The sequence below is a fragment of the Carettochelys insculpta genome, chromosome 16 (assembly GCF_033958435.1).
Source record: "Carettochelys insculpta isolate YL-2023 chromosome 16, ASM3395843v1, whole genome shotgun sequence".
In the NCBI taxonomy this organism is placed as follows: Eukaryota; Metazoa; Chordata; order Testudines; family Carettochelyidae; genus Carettochelys; species Carettochelys insculpta.
Window position 1 is genome coordinate 29,653,735 of NC_134152.1, and position 17,916 is coordinate 29,671,650.

At 39.1% G+C, this 17,916-nt stretch overlaps 1 protein-coding gene across 4 annotated transcripts in view; it reads left to right on the forward strand.

Annotated features, from left to right (window-relative positions):
- SDK1 (sidekick cell adhesion molecule 1) overlaps positions 1 to 17,916 on the forward strand; it is a 727,049-nt gene that overhangs the window by 488,064 nt on the left and 221,069 nt on the right. For all 4 annotated transcript variants that reach the window (XM_075010599.1, XM_075010598.1, XM_075010600.1 and 1 more), the window contains 3 exons: positions 10,056 to 10,139; positions 14,722 to 14,916; positions 16,081 to 16,197. In XM_075010599.1, coding sequence (XP_074866700.1) covers positions 10,056 to 10,139; positions 14,722 to 14,916; positions 16,081 to 16,197 — 396 coding nt within the window. The remainder of the gene's footprint in view (positions 1 to 10,055; positions 10,140 to 14,721; positions 14,917 to 16,080; positions 16,198 to 17,916) is intronic.

Consider the following 17,916-nt stretch of genomic DNA (forward strand, 5'->3'; position numbering starts at 1 on the left):
AGAATCCATCATTTTGGAAGATATTGTGAAGGCTCATGCACTAAATCTGTGGTTTTATTGAATGGGTTAGGCAGGGGCAGTATGGTTTCAATTCAGAGGAGAGAGAGACTGTGCAACTCAAAGTGTGGGGATGGTTAGAGGGGAAAGAACTAAGGAACTACATAACTGCATCCTCTGGCTTCATGGGAGATTGCGTGTTGTAGTAATATCCTGGTGTTCTGCTGATCCCTTAGATATGGTTTCTTTCTAAATATTGGTGACTAGCACAAGCCTCCCCTATCATCAGTTATTTTATGTTGAACACACTGCACACATTACCAGGCTTGGTGGGAAATTTTAAAGGGAAAAGAAAAGAGAACCGTTTGAGTTACAAGCCAGTGCTGATTTCAGATTCTGGACCTAATCTGATTCTTCTCAGATACAAGGACAAATGACTGCTATATAAGTATCTTAGATAGGCAGATTATTGTTTTGTTAATGAAACCTTGGATGTTGATGTCAATCAGAATTTATACGTATAGCACTTGTTGCACATTATAGATAAAAACAGAAAGTGATATATTGTAAGACTCTAACATACAAGTTCCATTCTGTAACAGTGCTTGAAGGCTCTTTATGTAAGATGAGCAATAGCTGCTTTCTCTAGCAAGATGTGTTCCAGTCTCCTTTTGTAGCACTCTTTGCCATTATATTTGGATCCTACTCTATGAATTTTAGTTCCGGCTTCTCTCCTGTGTATTGAATTTTTTATTCAATTATTACCCTGCAGCCTCTCTTCCTTTAAGTAGAAGGGACACATTTCATTTATTTATGATTTTGATTTAAGCCCTATTTTGTTCATATGATTTTATTGTGATTAGTTTAATTTTGCACCTATGCTGTCAGATCCTGCCCAGAGTAATACTTAAAGCAGCTTCTAAGTGTAAGAGGTACTTAAATATAGTTAGACTAAAACTGAGCAAAAAATCCACTGGGGACTCATATTAAAATGCTGATGCCATCTTTGATTAGGAGCATGTCTGCTCTCTTATTGTTAGATGTTTTATTTATTTCTTATCCCATTTTTAGGGATTTGTCAGTCCAATGAAGTTATGAAAAGAGCTATAGATATGAACAAACAGACGAAAGAAAGCAGAAACAAATTGGTTATCGGTTTCTTTTATTTCAACCTGATGGAACAAGACACTCTAGTTGCAGGTGTTTACTCAATGTGCCAACACTGTCTGCTACATTTCTTTATTTATGAGCTTCTTGAGAAGCAGGGTGGATGTCTAATTCCAGACAGGAGGCAGAATGAAGGGATTAGTAGTTAATTCATGGAAGAACTGCTGTTCGACCTCAGAGTTCCAAAATGGAACAGAGCCATTCTTTAATTAGCAAGGAATGGATTCTGGGGGAAACTGGAGACAAGACTGAAACAGCAGTAGCTCCTTCTGCTAATGGGATGTTCTTTCTGTCTGAGCTTTATTTGGAGGTATTTCCTTTATCACTTACATTATAACATCTGTTTGAGTAGCACTTACAAGGACAAGTATGCCTGCCTATTTATATGTATGAAATATATGTAGGGTGCACAAATTGGTACCATCTCATATCAAGAGCTGTGCTTCTGAGCAGGATTATATGGAATGGATTAATGAGCAATCCCATGCTGACAACAAAAAATCTGTTAATTGAACAGTTTTTATTTTTAAGTTATTTTTATGATATATCAAATGCATTTGCTCATAAGATGTAGTGATGACAGCGGTTTAAATATTAGATGAATATATAGATAGTCCATGCTGTTGCCATATTGAACACCAACAAGAATGTAATAGGAATATTACAAAGATTTAAAATAGAATGTTTTAAAAACACACAGTTCCTTCCATCCTCCAATCAGTGTCATGCAACAAAAAGCCTGTACCAGAGCTGCAAAGCCCCTCCAGCTCCTGCTAATTTTTTTTAATAGAAGCCAAAGGAATTTTATGCTGAAGGGTCTATGGTCAATTTAAACACCTAAGCTATGTCTACACTAGAGATCTGTCAATAACACTTGCAGAGCATCCACACTAAAAATGCTTTCTGTTGACAGTAAATCGACAGAATGTGGCACTTTTGTCAACCACCTTCTGCCTCTCCCCCACGACAGAATCTGTCAACAAAAAAGCCGTGTCTGCTATGCTTCCGGTTGGCTGTTCTGTCAAGAGAGCAGCCGGGCAGTCCTGCCGCTCTCAGTCGACAAAGTGGATCGCTTTTTCAATCCAGTTTTCTATCTGGCTGCAATCTGTCAACAGAAGTTTTGTCAGAAGTTATCTCCCAACAGTAACTTCTGTTGAAAAACGGCTGTAGTGTAGTCATAGCCCTATTCGACCCTGCAGGAACTCTCTTTTTAAAGTACACTTGATTTGTATATTAAAATCACAGATAGCATTTGCAAAATCAGAATATATAGTGTACCAGAACCGTGCATTCACAGTATAAAGCCTCCTAGCCTCTTGTTATGCTGCCATTTTCCAGGGAAGATGGCAAAGCTTCTGCTGACATCTTAATATTGTTCCAGCAAAGATAAACTGTGATGGTTCCAAGCTCTGGTTTTATTAGCTTCAGTTGTTATAAAATTTTTAAAAGGTAGCATGTTCTTCAGTTGGCAGATTATGAGTTTGGGGAAGATTTGTTGTAGATTGGGTAGAAGCACATTTGTTTTACCATTAACTGTCTGAAGAATAAGTAATTGAAAGAGCCTGCTCGTGACCAAACTCATTTGAAAACTAAGGTAATTTTTAAAACTCTTTTACTCCAGTTTTTCAAATTTCTTTGACAACAGTTATTTTCAAACTGACTTTCTTTTTTTACAGGAGATTATGAATTCTAGGGCTGAGAAAGTGTGGAAAATGAAAATGAAATGACTGTTCTTAAAGCACATAGCGGTTGAAAACAAAATCTGAGCAAAATGAGAGAGAAGGAAGCGGCAATACAAAGACATCACAGTGGTCTTTTGGGACAGAGTAGCAGTATAAAATTTAGTGGCAGATATGAGGGAACTGAAGAAAATATAATGCAACAGAAGAAAATTACATGATGGAAGATTAATCTTCCTTCAGTATTCTTTTGTAGCTGGAAGCATGGACCAGCATTTTCTTTCTTTCAATTTTCTTTTCCTTCTTTGTTTTTCCTTGAGAGAGCTTTTGTATACTAGATGGGTATGGTTATTTCCTAGCCTAAGATCACAGGGGGCAATATGGAAGAAGATTTGAGAGAGACTTCTAGGCCTTTCCCTATTTGTGCAGGCTGTCTGGACTTTTTATTAGGCACCAAAAGTACAGCATTTTAAATCCACAGGATTCTAAAGCTATGTCTACACAGCCATGTTATTTCAGAATAAGCTATTCTGGAAGGCTGTATCTACATAGGAGGGTTTTTCCAGTAAAACTGGGCTTTTGTCAGAAAAACCCACAGAGCATCTACATGCAAAATATGCTTTGTTGACAGCTTGCCGACAAAACTCAGCACATCCGCCAGCAGCATTATACTTCTCTGCATTCAGGTATAATACCTTTCTTGACAGTTTCTTGTTGACAAATCAGCCATGTAGCCACTCCATGGCCGTTTAACTGTTAGGGCTTCCAGTTCACTGGGTAGCCCCGTTTGCAAAGCTTCCGGTCAGCCATTCTATCAAGAGAGGGCTGGGCAGTCTGGCTGTTCTCTGTTAGCACAGCAGATTGCTCTTTCAATCTGCTTTTGTGTGTAGATGCAATCTCTCGACAGATGTTTTGCTGGGAAATTCCTTCCAACAGTCACTTCTGTCGATGAAGGCTTGGGAATAAGCTTGGGAACAGGCTTGGTTTTGGGAGTAAGGGAATTTTGAAATCTGGGGCTTATTTCGAAGCGGTCGTGTTTACACGGCCAGTTTGTGTTTTGAAAGCAGCACTTTTGAAGCGCAGTTGGTTTCCATTATGCTAATGAGGCACTGAATATTCATATCAGCACCTCATTAACCAGTTCTGTTCCGTGTCATTTAAATGTCCCTTCTGAAAGAAATATCTATTTTACAATAGGTGCTATTCCTCGTAGAATTAAGTTCACAAAACTCAAAATAAGCCACCTGCATTTCAAAATTGTGGTTTTGCTGTGTAGACGCTCGCAAAATTATTTCAGAATTGCGGCTGTTATTCCGAAATAACTTTGCTGTGTAGACACACCCTAAAAAGCACATCCTAAAACAAATAAATAGCTACTACGGGGTGCTGACCTGGTTGGAAGCTGAGAAGCTCTGCTGCTTGTTTGGCAGTCACAGGTAGGAAGCCCATGCTCATTGCTGCTCAAAGTAGAAAAGCAAGGACACGACAAACCAAGCCTTGAAAGCAGAGAAGGGAATTTTAGTTAAGGATTCTATTTTTCATAGGGGAAATAAAAGTACAATCCATGGCCCTTTCAAGGTGGAGAATTCTGGGAGATACCTTAACTAAGAAAGCCCAGATTTCAGTTCAGAGGCTGTCCACAAAAAAGCTGTGCAAATGCTCCAGGGGGGCCCCTTGGTCGTCAGAGTGGATCAAAAGATCGATCCACTTTTATGTGTAGATGCATTCTGTCGACAGAAGTTTGTTTGAACATCTCTTCTGACAGTAACTTCTGTAGACAAATGCTTTTTATTGATGAAGCCAAAGGGTAGACCTGAGTTGATCGTGGGCTTTGCAGACTGTTGGGCTGTATTTGGAATCTTTTTGCTTTCATTATTAGATTTATACCTCTTTCTCCCCTCTATATTTTTAATCTTTTACAAAGCTCTTTCAGACGTGTACTTATATTATTTATTCAGATATCTGTCGTACATTAAAAATACAAACATGATACTGGGTTCTCTGCATTCTGGGGAAAAAAACTGTTGTTAGTTGCAAGCATCCTTGAAGAAAATTGGTGCTAACATAGAAAGGGTGTTTTTTCTGAATTCATATTTTCTAAACCACGTTCTTGACCACCTGGAGGTAGTCTGCCTAGGTCTATAACGGAGCTCCAATTATTTTAAAAAAGAGGAAAATGTCCTGGTTCAAGGAAACTATTACCAACATTTGTTTATGGACTTCACATATGATATGATTGTACTCACTAGATGGGCAGATTCTTATCCACCCTCACACTTTGTACTCTGGGTTAATTTAAAGCCAACAGTCCCATTTTCCTTATGGGATATTTAGAGACTAATGTAGTTTATGTTAATAATGGAGACAGTTTCCAAAGTTTCCTCTCAAATATTCAGCGCTGAATTTCTGACTGATAGAGGAATATCCTCTGTACCCCCTATACCAGGGCTTTTTCTGCTCTTTTGGACTTCCAGGCACATACCTTGGATTAGGTCACAAATCTCTGGTGTATTGAAGGGTATGTAATGGATATTGACTGCTATCTTTAGAACTTTAAAATCACTCACCATGTAACACACTATGTGGGAGAGGTTTGACTAGTATCAGGTTTTGCAGGCTCCCAGAGGGATTGCAAGGAGACTAGTTACAGAATAATGTGAACAATACATAAAAAGCCTCAACAAGCCTCATATATTAAAAATAGCTCTATGTATTCAGACATCCCTTCTTCCTCTTGCTTATTCTTGATCCATTAATTAAGATAGACCCTGTATTTATACAGCCATAAAATCTGAGCTCATACAGTATCTGTTCCTCTGGTCCAATGTTTAATCTGCCCTTTCTTCTTAAACATTATTCCGCACTTCCAGAAGTACGAATCTAATGATTTATTAGGTCTCTTTCACATCTGCCTTCTGATTCTATCCTTAATTTAAATCTGACAGTTGGCCGGATCCAAAAACAAAATTGCCATCCTGTTGAAATTGTTGCTGGATCTGCTGGTGTCACAATGTGTAGTTTGGTGAGCATTATAATTTCACCACATATTCCCTCACTTCCTTGTTCCCTAATATGATAAATGCTCAAATTCATATATTGTATGATTTAATTCAGTAATTAATATATATCCTCAAATATGCAATAGATTCATTGAGAAATGCAGGATACTATTTCAGAACATTATATGACATAGTGAAAACTGATTGTCACTCCCCTGAGCATGCTTCCTCTGGTTGAGCTTCATCAGGCTGTTGTATTGGACCAAAACCTTAGGTCCTATGTATACTTGCTTGCTGGAGCAGGCACTGTTTTGCTGGTTCTGGGCCTGTAGGCCACATTCCAGATGCATATCCTGTGTCAACACTGCTCTTGGCACTGGGGACCCTGTGGTCTAGTTGCTTTGACTCTGAAACTAGAACCAGTTCCCAATCCTCCCCAGTGGCTGACATGTCCTCAATGCAGTGGACCCTCTAATTAATTGTTTTCTCTTTCATACGCTATGTGACTGTATACACAAGTGACGCCAACTCTTCAAAGGAATTTTTAAACAAACCATTTAATTTTAGACAGCACAACAGATATACAGACAGAGGAGAAAACTATAAGATCTGCACACAACACTATGCCTCAGTTTCCTTGCCACTGCCAAAAGACCTTTGGGATTTGGTCAGAATCTTTACAGGGTCCTGGAATCCTCCTTTCTTCTTGCATTTTCTGCTCAATCTTAATTTGCTTTTGTTTCTAATCTCTCCGCTCATGTTGGCTGGTGAGAGAGCCAATCCTTTAGGAAACTGCAATCCCCTTTGTCAGGAAACTACCATAATTGACTTCAAGTCCCCCTTCCTGTGATGTCACTTGGAAGAAAAGTTTTTCTGGGCAGTAGCTAACTCATTCTCCAAAGGAAGTTCTATTTAAATAGGAGACCCCTCAAGTTAATAATCTTTGATTACTTTGAATTGCCCTATGTTGATGATTCCATGAATCCCAGTTCAACAAAGAGGCAAAAAAGACAACAGGGAAGGCACAAAGCAGTAATCAAAGTTATAATCAAAACAGAATTCCTGAAACAAAAAGGAGTTTGTACTTTGATATTGATACATACAAGTATACACTAATACTAAGCCCATTTCAGTAATGGCATTTTTTATTTGATTACTAGTTTGAGTTGGTTACAGATCTATTGTTATCTGCTAGATAGTAGTCTGAACGAACACACTTGTATCAGAAAAATAACAAAAAAAGCAAAGCAAAACAAAACACCACCAACAAATCTGAAACAAAATACCATCATACTTGATTGTCATGTTGGCTATTAGCAGATGGAACTTGCATTGTACTTGCAAGGAGGCTAAATCTCCAATCCAGAAAAATCACTAAGCACTACTTTATTGCTTCAATGTACTAAGGCCTAAATTTTCATTTTCTTTGTTGTACTAGTTCTAAGCAAAGAAGTTGATTTTCCAATGCTGTAAAGCGATAGTACTTTGTATAGTATAGGTTGAAACTCTCTAATCTGGCGTGGTCAGGATCTCACCAGTGCCGGACAAAAGAATTTGCCAGACTAGATGAAATCTATATTGTCTAACACATTACAAATGCTTCCGCTCATAGGTGGTCTCTGGAAGACATTCAGGGGTAAATTACAGCTAAATAACAGCACAGAACACTCAAAATGAGGACTAATGGCTGGAAACAAACTTTATGGGACCAGAGGTGAACATGGCCACACCCATGATGAGTGGTCATCTAGCTAACTAAAATCATGCCGCATTATGGATGTTACCAGATTAGAGAGTTCTTGATTAGAGAGTTTCAACCTGTACTAAAAATTCATTTAAATATGTCTAAAAACACAAGAAAACGATTTGGTGTGAGTAGCTAGCAATTTCACTGGTATATTATGCAGGGCTTTTTGGCTGCTTATCATGGGTTTAGTTGTCCAAGATATTAAGCACTCTATCCTTGGCCTCACAAAGCTCTTAGAACACTTTTATTTTAAGCATATGAACAATCCTCATTAAGCCAATTAAGTACTTTAATATTGCCGGTTCATTCAGTAATTATGCATCGGACCTCCCAAAATCATCAGGTTGACTTTAAAATTAAGAAATTTTAACAGATAATATTGTCTGGATGTCTTTTGTTTCCTTCTGTGTTTTGACCCTTGTGTCTTCACATTTTCAAGCTTTCCTCCACACGTATGAGAACTAGAAACTTACTTTTTTATTTTTGTTTTAAATGAAAGTTGAGATTCTCATGTAATAATAGAATTCTAGACATTTGATCCAAATATAACAAACTTTGCAAAAAAGTTGCCAGCTTTTGCAACTCTGCTGCTCTTCTGTTTAAGGTTAAACCTGTTCTTTTGCTTACAAAGAGAGCTCAGTAATATGAATCATGCCATCTATGACCTGCACTGTGATCCTGCAATGAATCTCAGTTTTATGTTCAGCTTTTCAATTTATAGTTTAGAGTAATGAATGAGACTTTGTATGAAATATATAACATCTTATTATGTGTGTTATCCATAGTCACAGAGTTGGGCATTGAAGATAATAATGTTACGCATTTATATTGTTAAAATATAAGACCTTGCATGGACATTTCAGCTTATTGGTTTTGCCTTAGAGATGAGTTTTCTGGACAATTTCACATCTTTTTCCCCTCATTCACAACACAGACTGGAAAACTGATTTGTCTGACATTGTTTAAAAGTAATATGGAAATGTAACATCCATAATGGGAAACCACATTTCTGCATTGGAGAGAATATTTTCTAGTGACTAGAAGAGAGGATGAAGGGTAGCAGTCCTGATTTCTAATCATGGCTCTTATACTGATTTGGTATATGGGTAAGGGCATGTCACTTAACCTCTCCATAGAGCCCTGTGCAGGTACAAAATCTGTATCTGACTCTGAATCCATATCCGCAAATATGAGCTGCGGATACCTGCATCCATATCTGTGAATCTAAAGTGAATATTTCTGTCTCTCTGCAAAATGACGGTAACAACATTTACTATATCAGGATGGATCCTGTGAGGAATACTTAATATTGTAATGAAATATACATTGCGATTGTTGTAAGATCTTATTCTGTTCATGAAAATAAGTAATGCCATATAGTTAGCACTAAGTGTTTCTCTGGACTGTGGAATTATTCTTTGTTGTTGGGATGGGTTGGAGATGTAGACAGCCTAAAGCTATGTTTGGCTCTCTTTGGAATCCTTTTTCTCAAATGTACTTTTTTTTTTATTTTTTTTTCAAGAGGAAAATATGTGTGACTTACTCTTGCAGGCAAATCATGTCCCTTTTTCTATATGTTCCACACTTTCAAGAGGCAGTCGGTGCACAGAGTTTGTACTTAGTTATGCTGTGTTAGCATTGTAGTTATAATCAAATAAAATTCTTCTGAAAAGAGTGCTCAGATGATAATCACATTGAGTAGAGTATGACAGTTTTTAGTTACCATGAGAATCACTGCAACTTTAATGCCTGTGGGACTTTGACATGATACTCTTGAATTTTTATGCTGCATAGATTAAGTAGTTACATGACAGTGTGTTCTACAATGTTCTAAGTCTAGTCTTTGTTTAATGCTACCTATGATGTCTTTTGCTAAGTCCAAATGATAAACTGTCGGCTTTGTTGGTTAGTACAACATGTTCAATTAAACCATTACATCTGTTTGTGACCCCCCCACTATTCCCCCCACCAAAAAAAACAGGCTTTTTTAAAATATATTGAACTTACCCTCTGATATAGGGACACTGACGTGGTATGGCACTTTATTTGACATTTTTCATGATTTCATGAGTAGCTGGTGTTTAGCTTAGATACTGAAGCAAACGATTCTATAAAAGACTGTGCTATAAATATAAACTTTTATGAACCTTTTGGGATGGCCCTTGTAAACAGAGAATTAAAACATTCCATGATTCAAGCCTAAAATGAAAAATAGCCCCTGCACTGAGTTTTAATTTGCAGTGTGAAACCATAAATATAAATTGGCACTGGCTCAGCTATCTTTGAAATTCATATTCATCATAGCAAAAAACAACAACAAAACCCTCCCATAATCCCCAAACAGGAGAGGAACAAGGCAGTTTCTATTGTACTGTATTAAATACAGCATTTATGAGGAAACTATATTAAATTCTTTAAATCAACCTCAGTTTTCATTTTCTTCTTGATTTCTTTTGTGTTCTAAAGAGCCACCTTATTTCACTGCTGAGCCTGAGAGTCGAATTTTGGCTGAGGTGGAAAAAACAGTGGATCTCTTATGCCAAGCAATGGGTGAGTGCATAGTACATAATGTGTGTGAAGAATCTTAACAAGTCTACAGGCTTGGAAAAAATAAATGCACAACTTGCTGAACAAAACAACCAATATCAACTCCTGACATTTTGTGATGGATTTCAGGGGAGTTCTGACAATTTACAACAGCTGAGGAGCTGCCCTTTACCTTCAGAAAATTGGGCTGTTCTTTTTAGTTTTGTTTTGTACATGTGATACAAGTAAATGGATTTTTGATAGAATAGCTGGGTAACATTAATGTTGCTTGTCTGCTGGGCAAAATAGCCCCTGCTCCTTCTCTTCATGTTTCTTGCTTTAGAGGATATTTTCCACAACTGTAGCTGGCTAAAAAGGATTAGGGGTCTTGAGCCAGTAAATTAAATGAAGTAAAACAATGGCTTTGGGACTCATAACTTGGGACGCCAAGAAACAATCAATAATTTCAATACTTAAACTTCCTCATTGAAAATTATGGTGCTTTTACACTGAGTAGAAATGTCAGTTGCAGTAATGTTCTAATGTAGTTATACTTCTGCAGCGGCACTCTTTCTTTCCATTTTTAATTGGAAGGTGTTTTAATGCAATGCAACCTTCAAAATATTTTTTATCTGGACTTAACATGAAATGGTTTTTAGATACAATTCCAAAGAAGGAGAAACATGCCGTCTAATTAAAGAAACAGGAAGCATTATAATCTATTGATTAGAAGAGTGAGCTGCGGGTTTCTAACCCTGAATTAAGTTAAACTCTGCCACTGACTTGACTTTCATGTCCTTGGCAAGACATTTAGCCTCACCATGCCTCAGATTCCGTATCCGTAAAAGGGTCAATAGTGCACACCCAGTAAAATGCTTTGGAATACTGAGATTAAAGGTTCCATAAGTACAAAGCATTGTTATTAAAACAGTTATGTGTACAATAACACTGAGAAAACTGGAAATCATTAGCATTTCCAAATGCCACCTTTCTCAACATCAGCTGTTTTTGACAGTATAAACATTCTTTACAGCATGTTGTTTCCATTTCCACTGATCCACCCTGCTCGTGCCAAGCAAGGGGATTACTTTCTAAAAAATGGAGTATCAGTATATCATAACCATGCCGTGGTATCTATCTCTCAGCAGTCATTGATGCTTTGAGCATTTTCAGTGCATTTATTTTTTCTTGTTCCTTATTTACTCATAGCAAATATGGAGCTGCAGGCAGCATTGGTGGTGTCATGGGAGTGCAGCTAGTTGGGCTACTATTCTGCTTGTGTAGATAGAAGAATACTTGTGGGACACATCAGTAACCCACTGGGAAATGGTGATGCTATAAAAAATGAGTGAACACAATAATTTAAGGTTCTTTTGACTTCAATCCAAGTTCTCAAATCACTTCCAATTGCTTAAATTTAGAACATTGCTTAAGATAGTTAAAGATTGTTAGTCCTGTTTACAGATGGGGAAACTGAGTCACAAAGTGATTAAGTTACTTGTCCAAGTTCATGTAATGAGTGGTAAAGTGAAGAATAAGGTTCAGTTTTCCTGGCTCCCAGTCTCCTCTCTAATTGATAGAGAGCATCAGAAAATGTATAACACCCTATACATTCTAAGTCTTATGATAATTTTATTTTAGGAATCTTTAGATCACACTACATCCTCTCAAACAGCAAGGTGGGACCAAGGGTTGGCAAAATGCCTAAGTGAAAGAATAAAGATCTTTAAAATGTTTTCTTCTCTAGATTTTCCATTAGGAAGGAGCAGGGAGGGGTAAAGTGAAAATTCATAATTGTTTTTTGCTATTTTTAAAAGTTTCGTTGCAAAATAAACAGAATTTTGTACAATTTTAGAGGTAGTTGGTCCTTGGAAGATCACTTAAAACCCAAGAGAATGTTGCAGACAGGCTCTTAAATGCTTATATAGGATCTTTGTTTATCCACTTGAGATAAACAGCTGTGGAGTAAGGGAATATATCCATGCCTGAAACATAGCAAATTAACAGATGATAATATTTACTCTGTCAGATGAGTTAATGATGGAGATGTGTATTTCACAGTGATTATAGGCATAGGCTTTATTTATTTATTTATTTTTGCTAATATTGTTAGTGGGAGGAGTTTTAACTCTATTGTTAAAGGTTCGTATCAAAGTATTGAATGCCAGTTTTCATTATCTGAAAGCCTATCAAATCTAGTATGGGGGGAAATGGAGTTGTTGTTACTTAAACTTGTAATTATTTACAGCATATTTTTTATCAGGAGGAATACACCATTCTCCTTCTTCATTACTCAGTGATCATTTGTATTTGCCCAGGGGATTTTCAAGAGATGAACAACACTGACACTGAGAACTCTCAACTTTAGAGTTTACACTAATTTTGGAAATGGGCTGTTGAATTAAATTGAAATTCTGCCTGTTGCCTGGTGGTATGTTGTATCTATTCCATATCAAACACCACCTACTGTGTACAGTGAGTTTATTTCTGGGATGATTATCAGCTTTCAAGGGGATTTTGGCAACCGATGTCTGTTTGTATAAGTAACATGAAGATGAATTAAATATTATTTTCTGCTAGTTCTTATTTTCTGTACATTTTGATTAGAGTAAATATAACTTTGCCCACACCTAGAGGATCAGTAAAATTGACAGGGGACTCAAAATGATATGTTAAGTCATATTAATAACTTTGGGATTTTCAAAGTTGTATAGTGCCTCCCATCTCAGGATCTCAGTCCCTTACCATTAAAGTGAAATTCACTACCTGCCCAAAAGCTCCAGGTGTTAGTCCTTACATGAGGTAAAGGTCCTTCACTACAATTAATCTCTCTCATTAAGGAATTAAACTGCACAGCAACCTGGTGATGCAAGCAAGTAACTATTATCCCCAGTTCACAAATGTAAGACATAGAGATAGCTCATTACTGCTGAAAAGTAGACAACCTCAGTTCCCATTGATTATTTCAGTTGCCTAAATATTATTGTGATTGGTGCATTAGAGATATATAAAGTTGACAGATGGATAATAGACTTGAGCTGTAATGAGATCGACAAATCCCCACTGACCAGAGATTGGGGGTATGGCAGAAGAGAGTCTCTTCTGTTTCAATGCAAATAGCTTAATTGTACTTCCATGCAGCTGCCACCACTATCATTCCTGGAGGCAGACACCTACAGCTGGAGCCAATAGAGAAAACAAGGAGAGAAGAGTCCAGAAGTGGAGTAAGAGACAGAATGATCAAGGGTTAACAAAGAGGAGACAGTGTTGCCTCTAAGAAAACAGTTGGGTGACTGCAGGCCCTAAAACTGGAGGATTGATAGACTTAATTGATGGTGTGGATCCAGGAACTGATCTGATTGAGAACAAACTAACCAGGGCCAGTCAAGAGAATCAGAGATCCATTGAAAGACCACATCAGGTGACAGTGACTGTGATCTTAGAATCAGTCAGTTGTTCTGACCATCCTTGGGCTGATTTCCAGCTGTGCCTATATGCTCAGCCCAGTTTGTGGTGGAGACTGGGAGTGGACCAAAGTAGTTTAAATTTTTACACCCTTCCAACCTTGGGGTAGTATAGCTCCATCATAAAGTAAAGCAGTTTTATGGCTGCTTTACTGTAGGTCTCTGGAGGGCTGCTTAGGAAGATCCAAGAACTTCTGGAGTAGGAGGACAACAAAGGATTCATGGTGGGAGTGGCATAGGCACTTTTAAGGGTATCCTATACCATTGGAGCACCCCATTAGGAATAAAAAATCCTCCACTGGCCTGAACTGCTGAATTTACAATCACTTCAGTGCAGCAAAGTGGTGTGAGGTGGCTGCAGCATAAGTGAAAGCCTGGGCTAATATTTGTATATAGATGTACGTGCAAGAAGAGTCATACTTGGTAAGAGGCATTACTTTTTAGGTAGGATTTCTGTTTACATTTTGGTTTACATTAGTGCACAAAGGTTTAGACCATGGGTGAAAGAGAAAATGAATCAAAATAAAAAAATTAAAAGTCTTATTGAATGCAGTGTGTTATCTGTACATTATGTCTTAAAGATGTGCTGCCAGTTATCATGAAAAAGGGTTGTTAAATTAAGAATTAAAATACCTGTTACAGCCACACCATCATTTCATTGCTAATGTGCAATTTGCTATTTTCTTTAAATTTTGACAGCTTGACCACAGTGGCCCATAAGATTCTTATTCAGAATGAAACAACACTGTAGGTTTGCATTGCTATCATTTACATTTAGAAGGTTTCAGTGTATAAACTAAAATTTCATTTTAAAACATGTTCCCAAAGTAGTGATGTGAAGTATGATTATGGTGAAGAAAACACAATGTTTATCTCTATGTTCTCTCTTTATTTGCTGTTTTTGTCATCACACTTTCTACAGCATGTTATTGTCATTCATAATATGATCTGTATTCACCGTTGATTTAAACAATGCTTTTGTACAAAATATATTTTTATGTATTTTGCGTGGGGCAACTAAGCTGCATAGACTCAGTTTTGTTCTCAGCTATTTGACTATAACACTGCTATGTATTTTGATCGAACAGATTATGAAATGATCTGTAAAGAACAATAGTAAATTGGTTTTGTTTGATACGTAGGAGTTCCTGTTCCAAGTCTAGCCTGGTATAAGGATTCTGTTCCTATCAACAAGCTACAGAATCCTCGTTACAAAATCCAAACAAATGGAAGTCTGCAGATCCAGGGACTGCATCCTGATGATTCCGGAATCTTTCAGTGTTTTGCCAGCAATATAGCTGGAGAAATACAGACTTACACCTACCTAGATGTAACCAGTAAGTAAGGAACTATGGCAATGGTAAAGGAAAGCAATGTTCCCATTTTAGCAAGTTGATTGAGGGGCCAGGATCATTTGTATAGACTTCTGGACAGCTTTGTGGGTGCAATGGATTGATTCAGATTGACAATTTAGATCTATAGAGGCACCACCTGCACTTCCATGATGTTGTAAATGTTCTAAAGCTAATGCATTTGGGGTCAGATTGCAAAGTACATTGAAGTATATGAAAAAAACCTCTCATTGATAGCAGTGGGCTTTGAATCAAGGCTTTATTGCTACATTAAAAGAATAAATCTGGGGACAAAAGTTGGGGTCTCTCTCTCTTTTTCACTCTCTTTTAGTTCTGTAGTTGAGTTGTACCATTCTAATGCTTTATATAAATCATGCTCCTGTTTTATGACTGTGTATGGACACTTCAGGTAGGTTTTGCTTGAGGGGAAAAAAGACACACGCAGTCTGAAGTTCCAAGCTTAAACATATTTTTCAACAGTAATAAATAAGTTAAATGTTGTAGTTGCTGAATCACTCTGCCTTATTTGGTAGAAAAATTCTATGGTTCCTAATGTAATGATTTTTTTTTAAAGCTCAAGGACGATATACAAGTACTGTCCAGAATTCTTTGGGCTTTAGAAAATACATCTGTAACAGTTTGATATATATATGGGAAGTGGTAGTAAAAAATGTAATAAAGTGCAACTGAGGGAAAATAAAAAAGGAAAAAACGTAGACAATGTATAGAATGAGAATCAGATTCTAACTATTTTTGGCTGACATTTAACTTTGTAAGTTAATACAATTCTCAAGTTGCTTTTCATCTTAAAGAATTCTATATTATGGAGATGAAAGCAAATAGTTTTATTTATCTAGATTTTTCTACTTCCTGCCCAGAACACTAATTTTACACCTTTCCACTGTTACCATTAAGTTCTCTTGCTTGAACCTGTACAAGCACTGATAGATTTTATTTTCCATTTAGGTAATAAACTGTGTTAGATCACTCCTAGGAGATGAATAATGAAAGGTTACAGTCGCTGCTGAAAGGTTTTCATTTATTATTGTCTTGTCCTTCTCTCTGAAAGTGGAAGTAAACCACTCCAGGATGGTAGTTAAAGGATTGTCGTTTTCAATAATCCATATATTTGCACTTTTTTGTTTCCAGATATTGCACCAACATTTACCCGACCGCCTCTGGACACTACTGTTACAGAAGGGATGACTGCAATATTAACCTGTGAGGTTACTGGGGCTCCAAAACCTGCCATTACATGGAAAAGAGGTAAACATCTACGCCAGTGGTCAGCAGCCAAAATAGCCTGAAAAGCCATTTTTTTCCCCTGAACCCGCAGTGGGAGAGGATCCTGAGACCAGTGCTACTCAGGGTCCTGCTCCCCCTCAGGTTCATAGCCCCACTACCCCCACCATGGACTGAGGCCCACCCACCCCCTCTCCCAAGCACCCTCACTGTACATAGTTCAAAGATTTGTGCACTTTGCTTTATTGTAAATAGTTTGTAATTACACCAATTTTTTCAACACATTTTTCTTTGGTTAAGTAAAGTAGTTAGTTGTTCACCAGGCCTAAGTCTCTCTTTATTGGGCAGGAGTTTGCAGGGTGGAGGGGCTGAGGGAGCAAAGGGCGGGGTCATGGTGGGGAGAGGGTAGGGGCCCTGGGGAGAGTTACTGGGGACTGTGAGAGACACCATCCCTCAGGACCTCCCAGATCAGCAACACAGTCCGATGGGCCTGGTGGATGGGAGCTGTGCCTGGCTGCTTGTACTGATGTACAGCATCCACCCCCCAAACCCGGGGGGAAGGCCTCCCACTTCCTCTACACTATATCGTGCAGGGCATAACATGCAGCCACAATTTAGGGGACATCGTGCTTCCCACATTCAGGCAGGTGAGCAGGCACTGAAAGCGTGCCTTGAGGCAGCCGAAGGCACACTCTACCTGCTTCTGGGCCTGGTTGAAACAGGCATTAAAGAGTTCCTGGCTTCAGTTCAGCTGGCTGTTGTAAGGCCTCGTGAGCCACAGCATGAGTGGGTGGCCATTTTCCCCCATGATGTACAGTGGCACATGCATGTCCCTGACTGCCAGTTCACGGCAGAAGACGAACGTGCCTGCCTCTATCCTGCAGCACAGCCGAGAGTTGCGGAACACCTGTGCATCTTGTGCTCAGGCTGACCACCTGATGTAAATGTCTGTGAACCGTCCATGGTGGTTGACCAGGGCCTTCAGCCCATGGAGAAGTATCCCTTTCAGTTTATATACTTCGCCACACTACAGTTTGGGGCATGGATTGGGATGTGAGTCCTGTTGGTGGCCCCGATGCAGTTCAGAAATCCCAGGGCAGCGAATCCGGTCATGACTGTGTCCATGTCACCCATATGGACAACCCTCCTCAGCAAGATGTTGTTGGTGGCTGTCACAACCTGTGGAGGGAGGGGACTGAATGCAGATATCAGGGACTGGAGGAGGGAATCCCTGGCCCCTGGGGGTGGTCCTTGGCCCCCTCCCAACCCCTCCCCCTGAGCTCTTTGGGAGCCCCCTGTAAGGCTGCCCCCCACCCCCTGCAGCGGGGCTGTGCAAGGGTGGGACAGCACGGTACCCCGGGGACAGGACTTCCCCGCTACCCCTCACACTCCTGGCTCTGCTTCCTGAGGATCCCCCTTTGGCAGGACACCACCCTGCCGGTGCAGTGACTGCAACCTGAGAGTGCCTTACCTCCATGGGGAGCGCCCTGATGGTGGACTTCCTCAAACCAAACTCATTTCCCCTCAAGCGGTAGATGTTAGTGGTGGTGAGCTTCCAGAGTGCAACTGCAACCTGCTTCCCCAAGGGGATGGTGGGCCGCAGACAAGTGTCTTGTGTCCAGAGGGTGGGGGTGAGCCAGGCCCGGAGCTCCAGGATGGTGTCCTTCCTCATGCAAAAGTTCTGGCACCACTGCCGGTCGTCTCACTACCCCATGATCAGCCGGTCCCACCAGTTGGAACTGG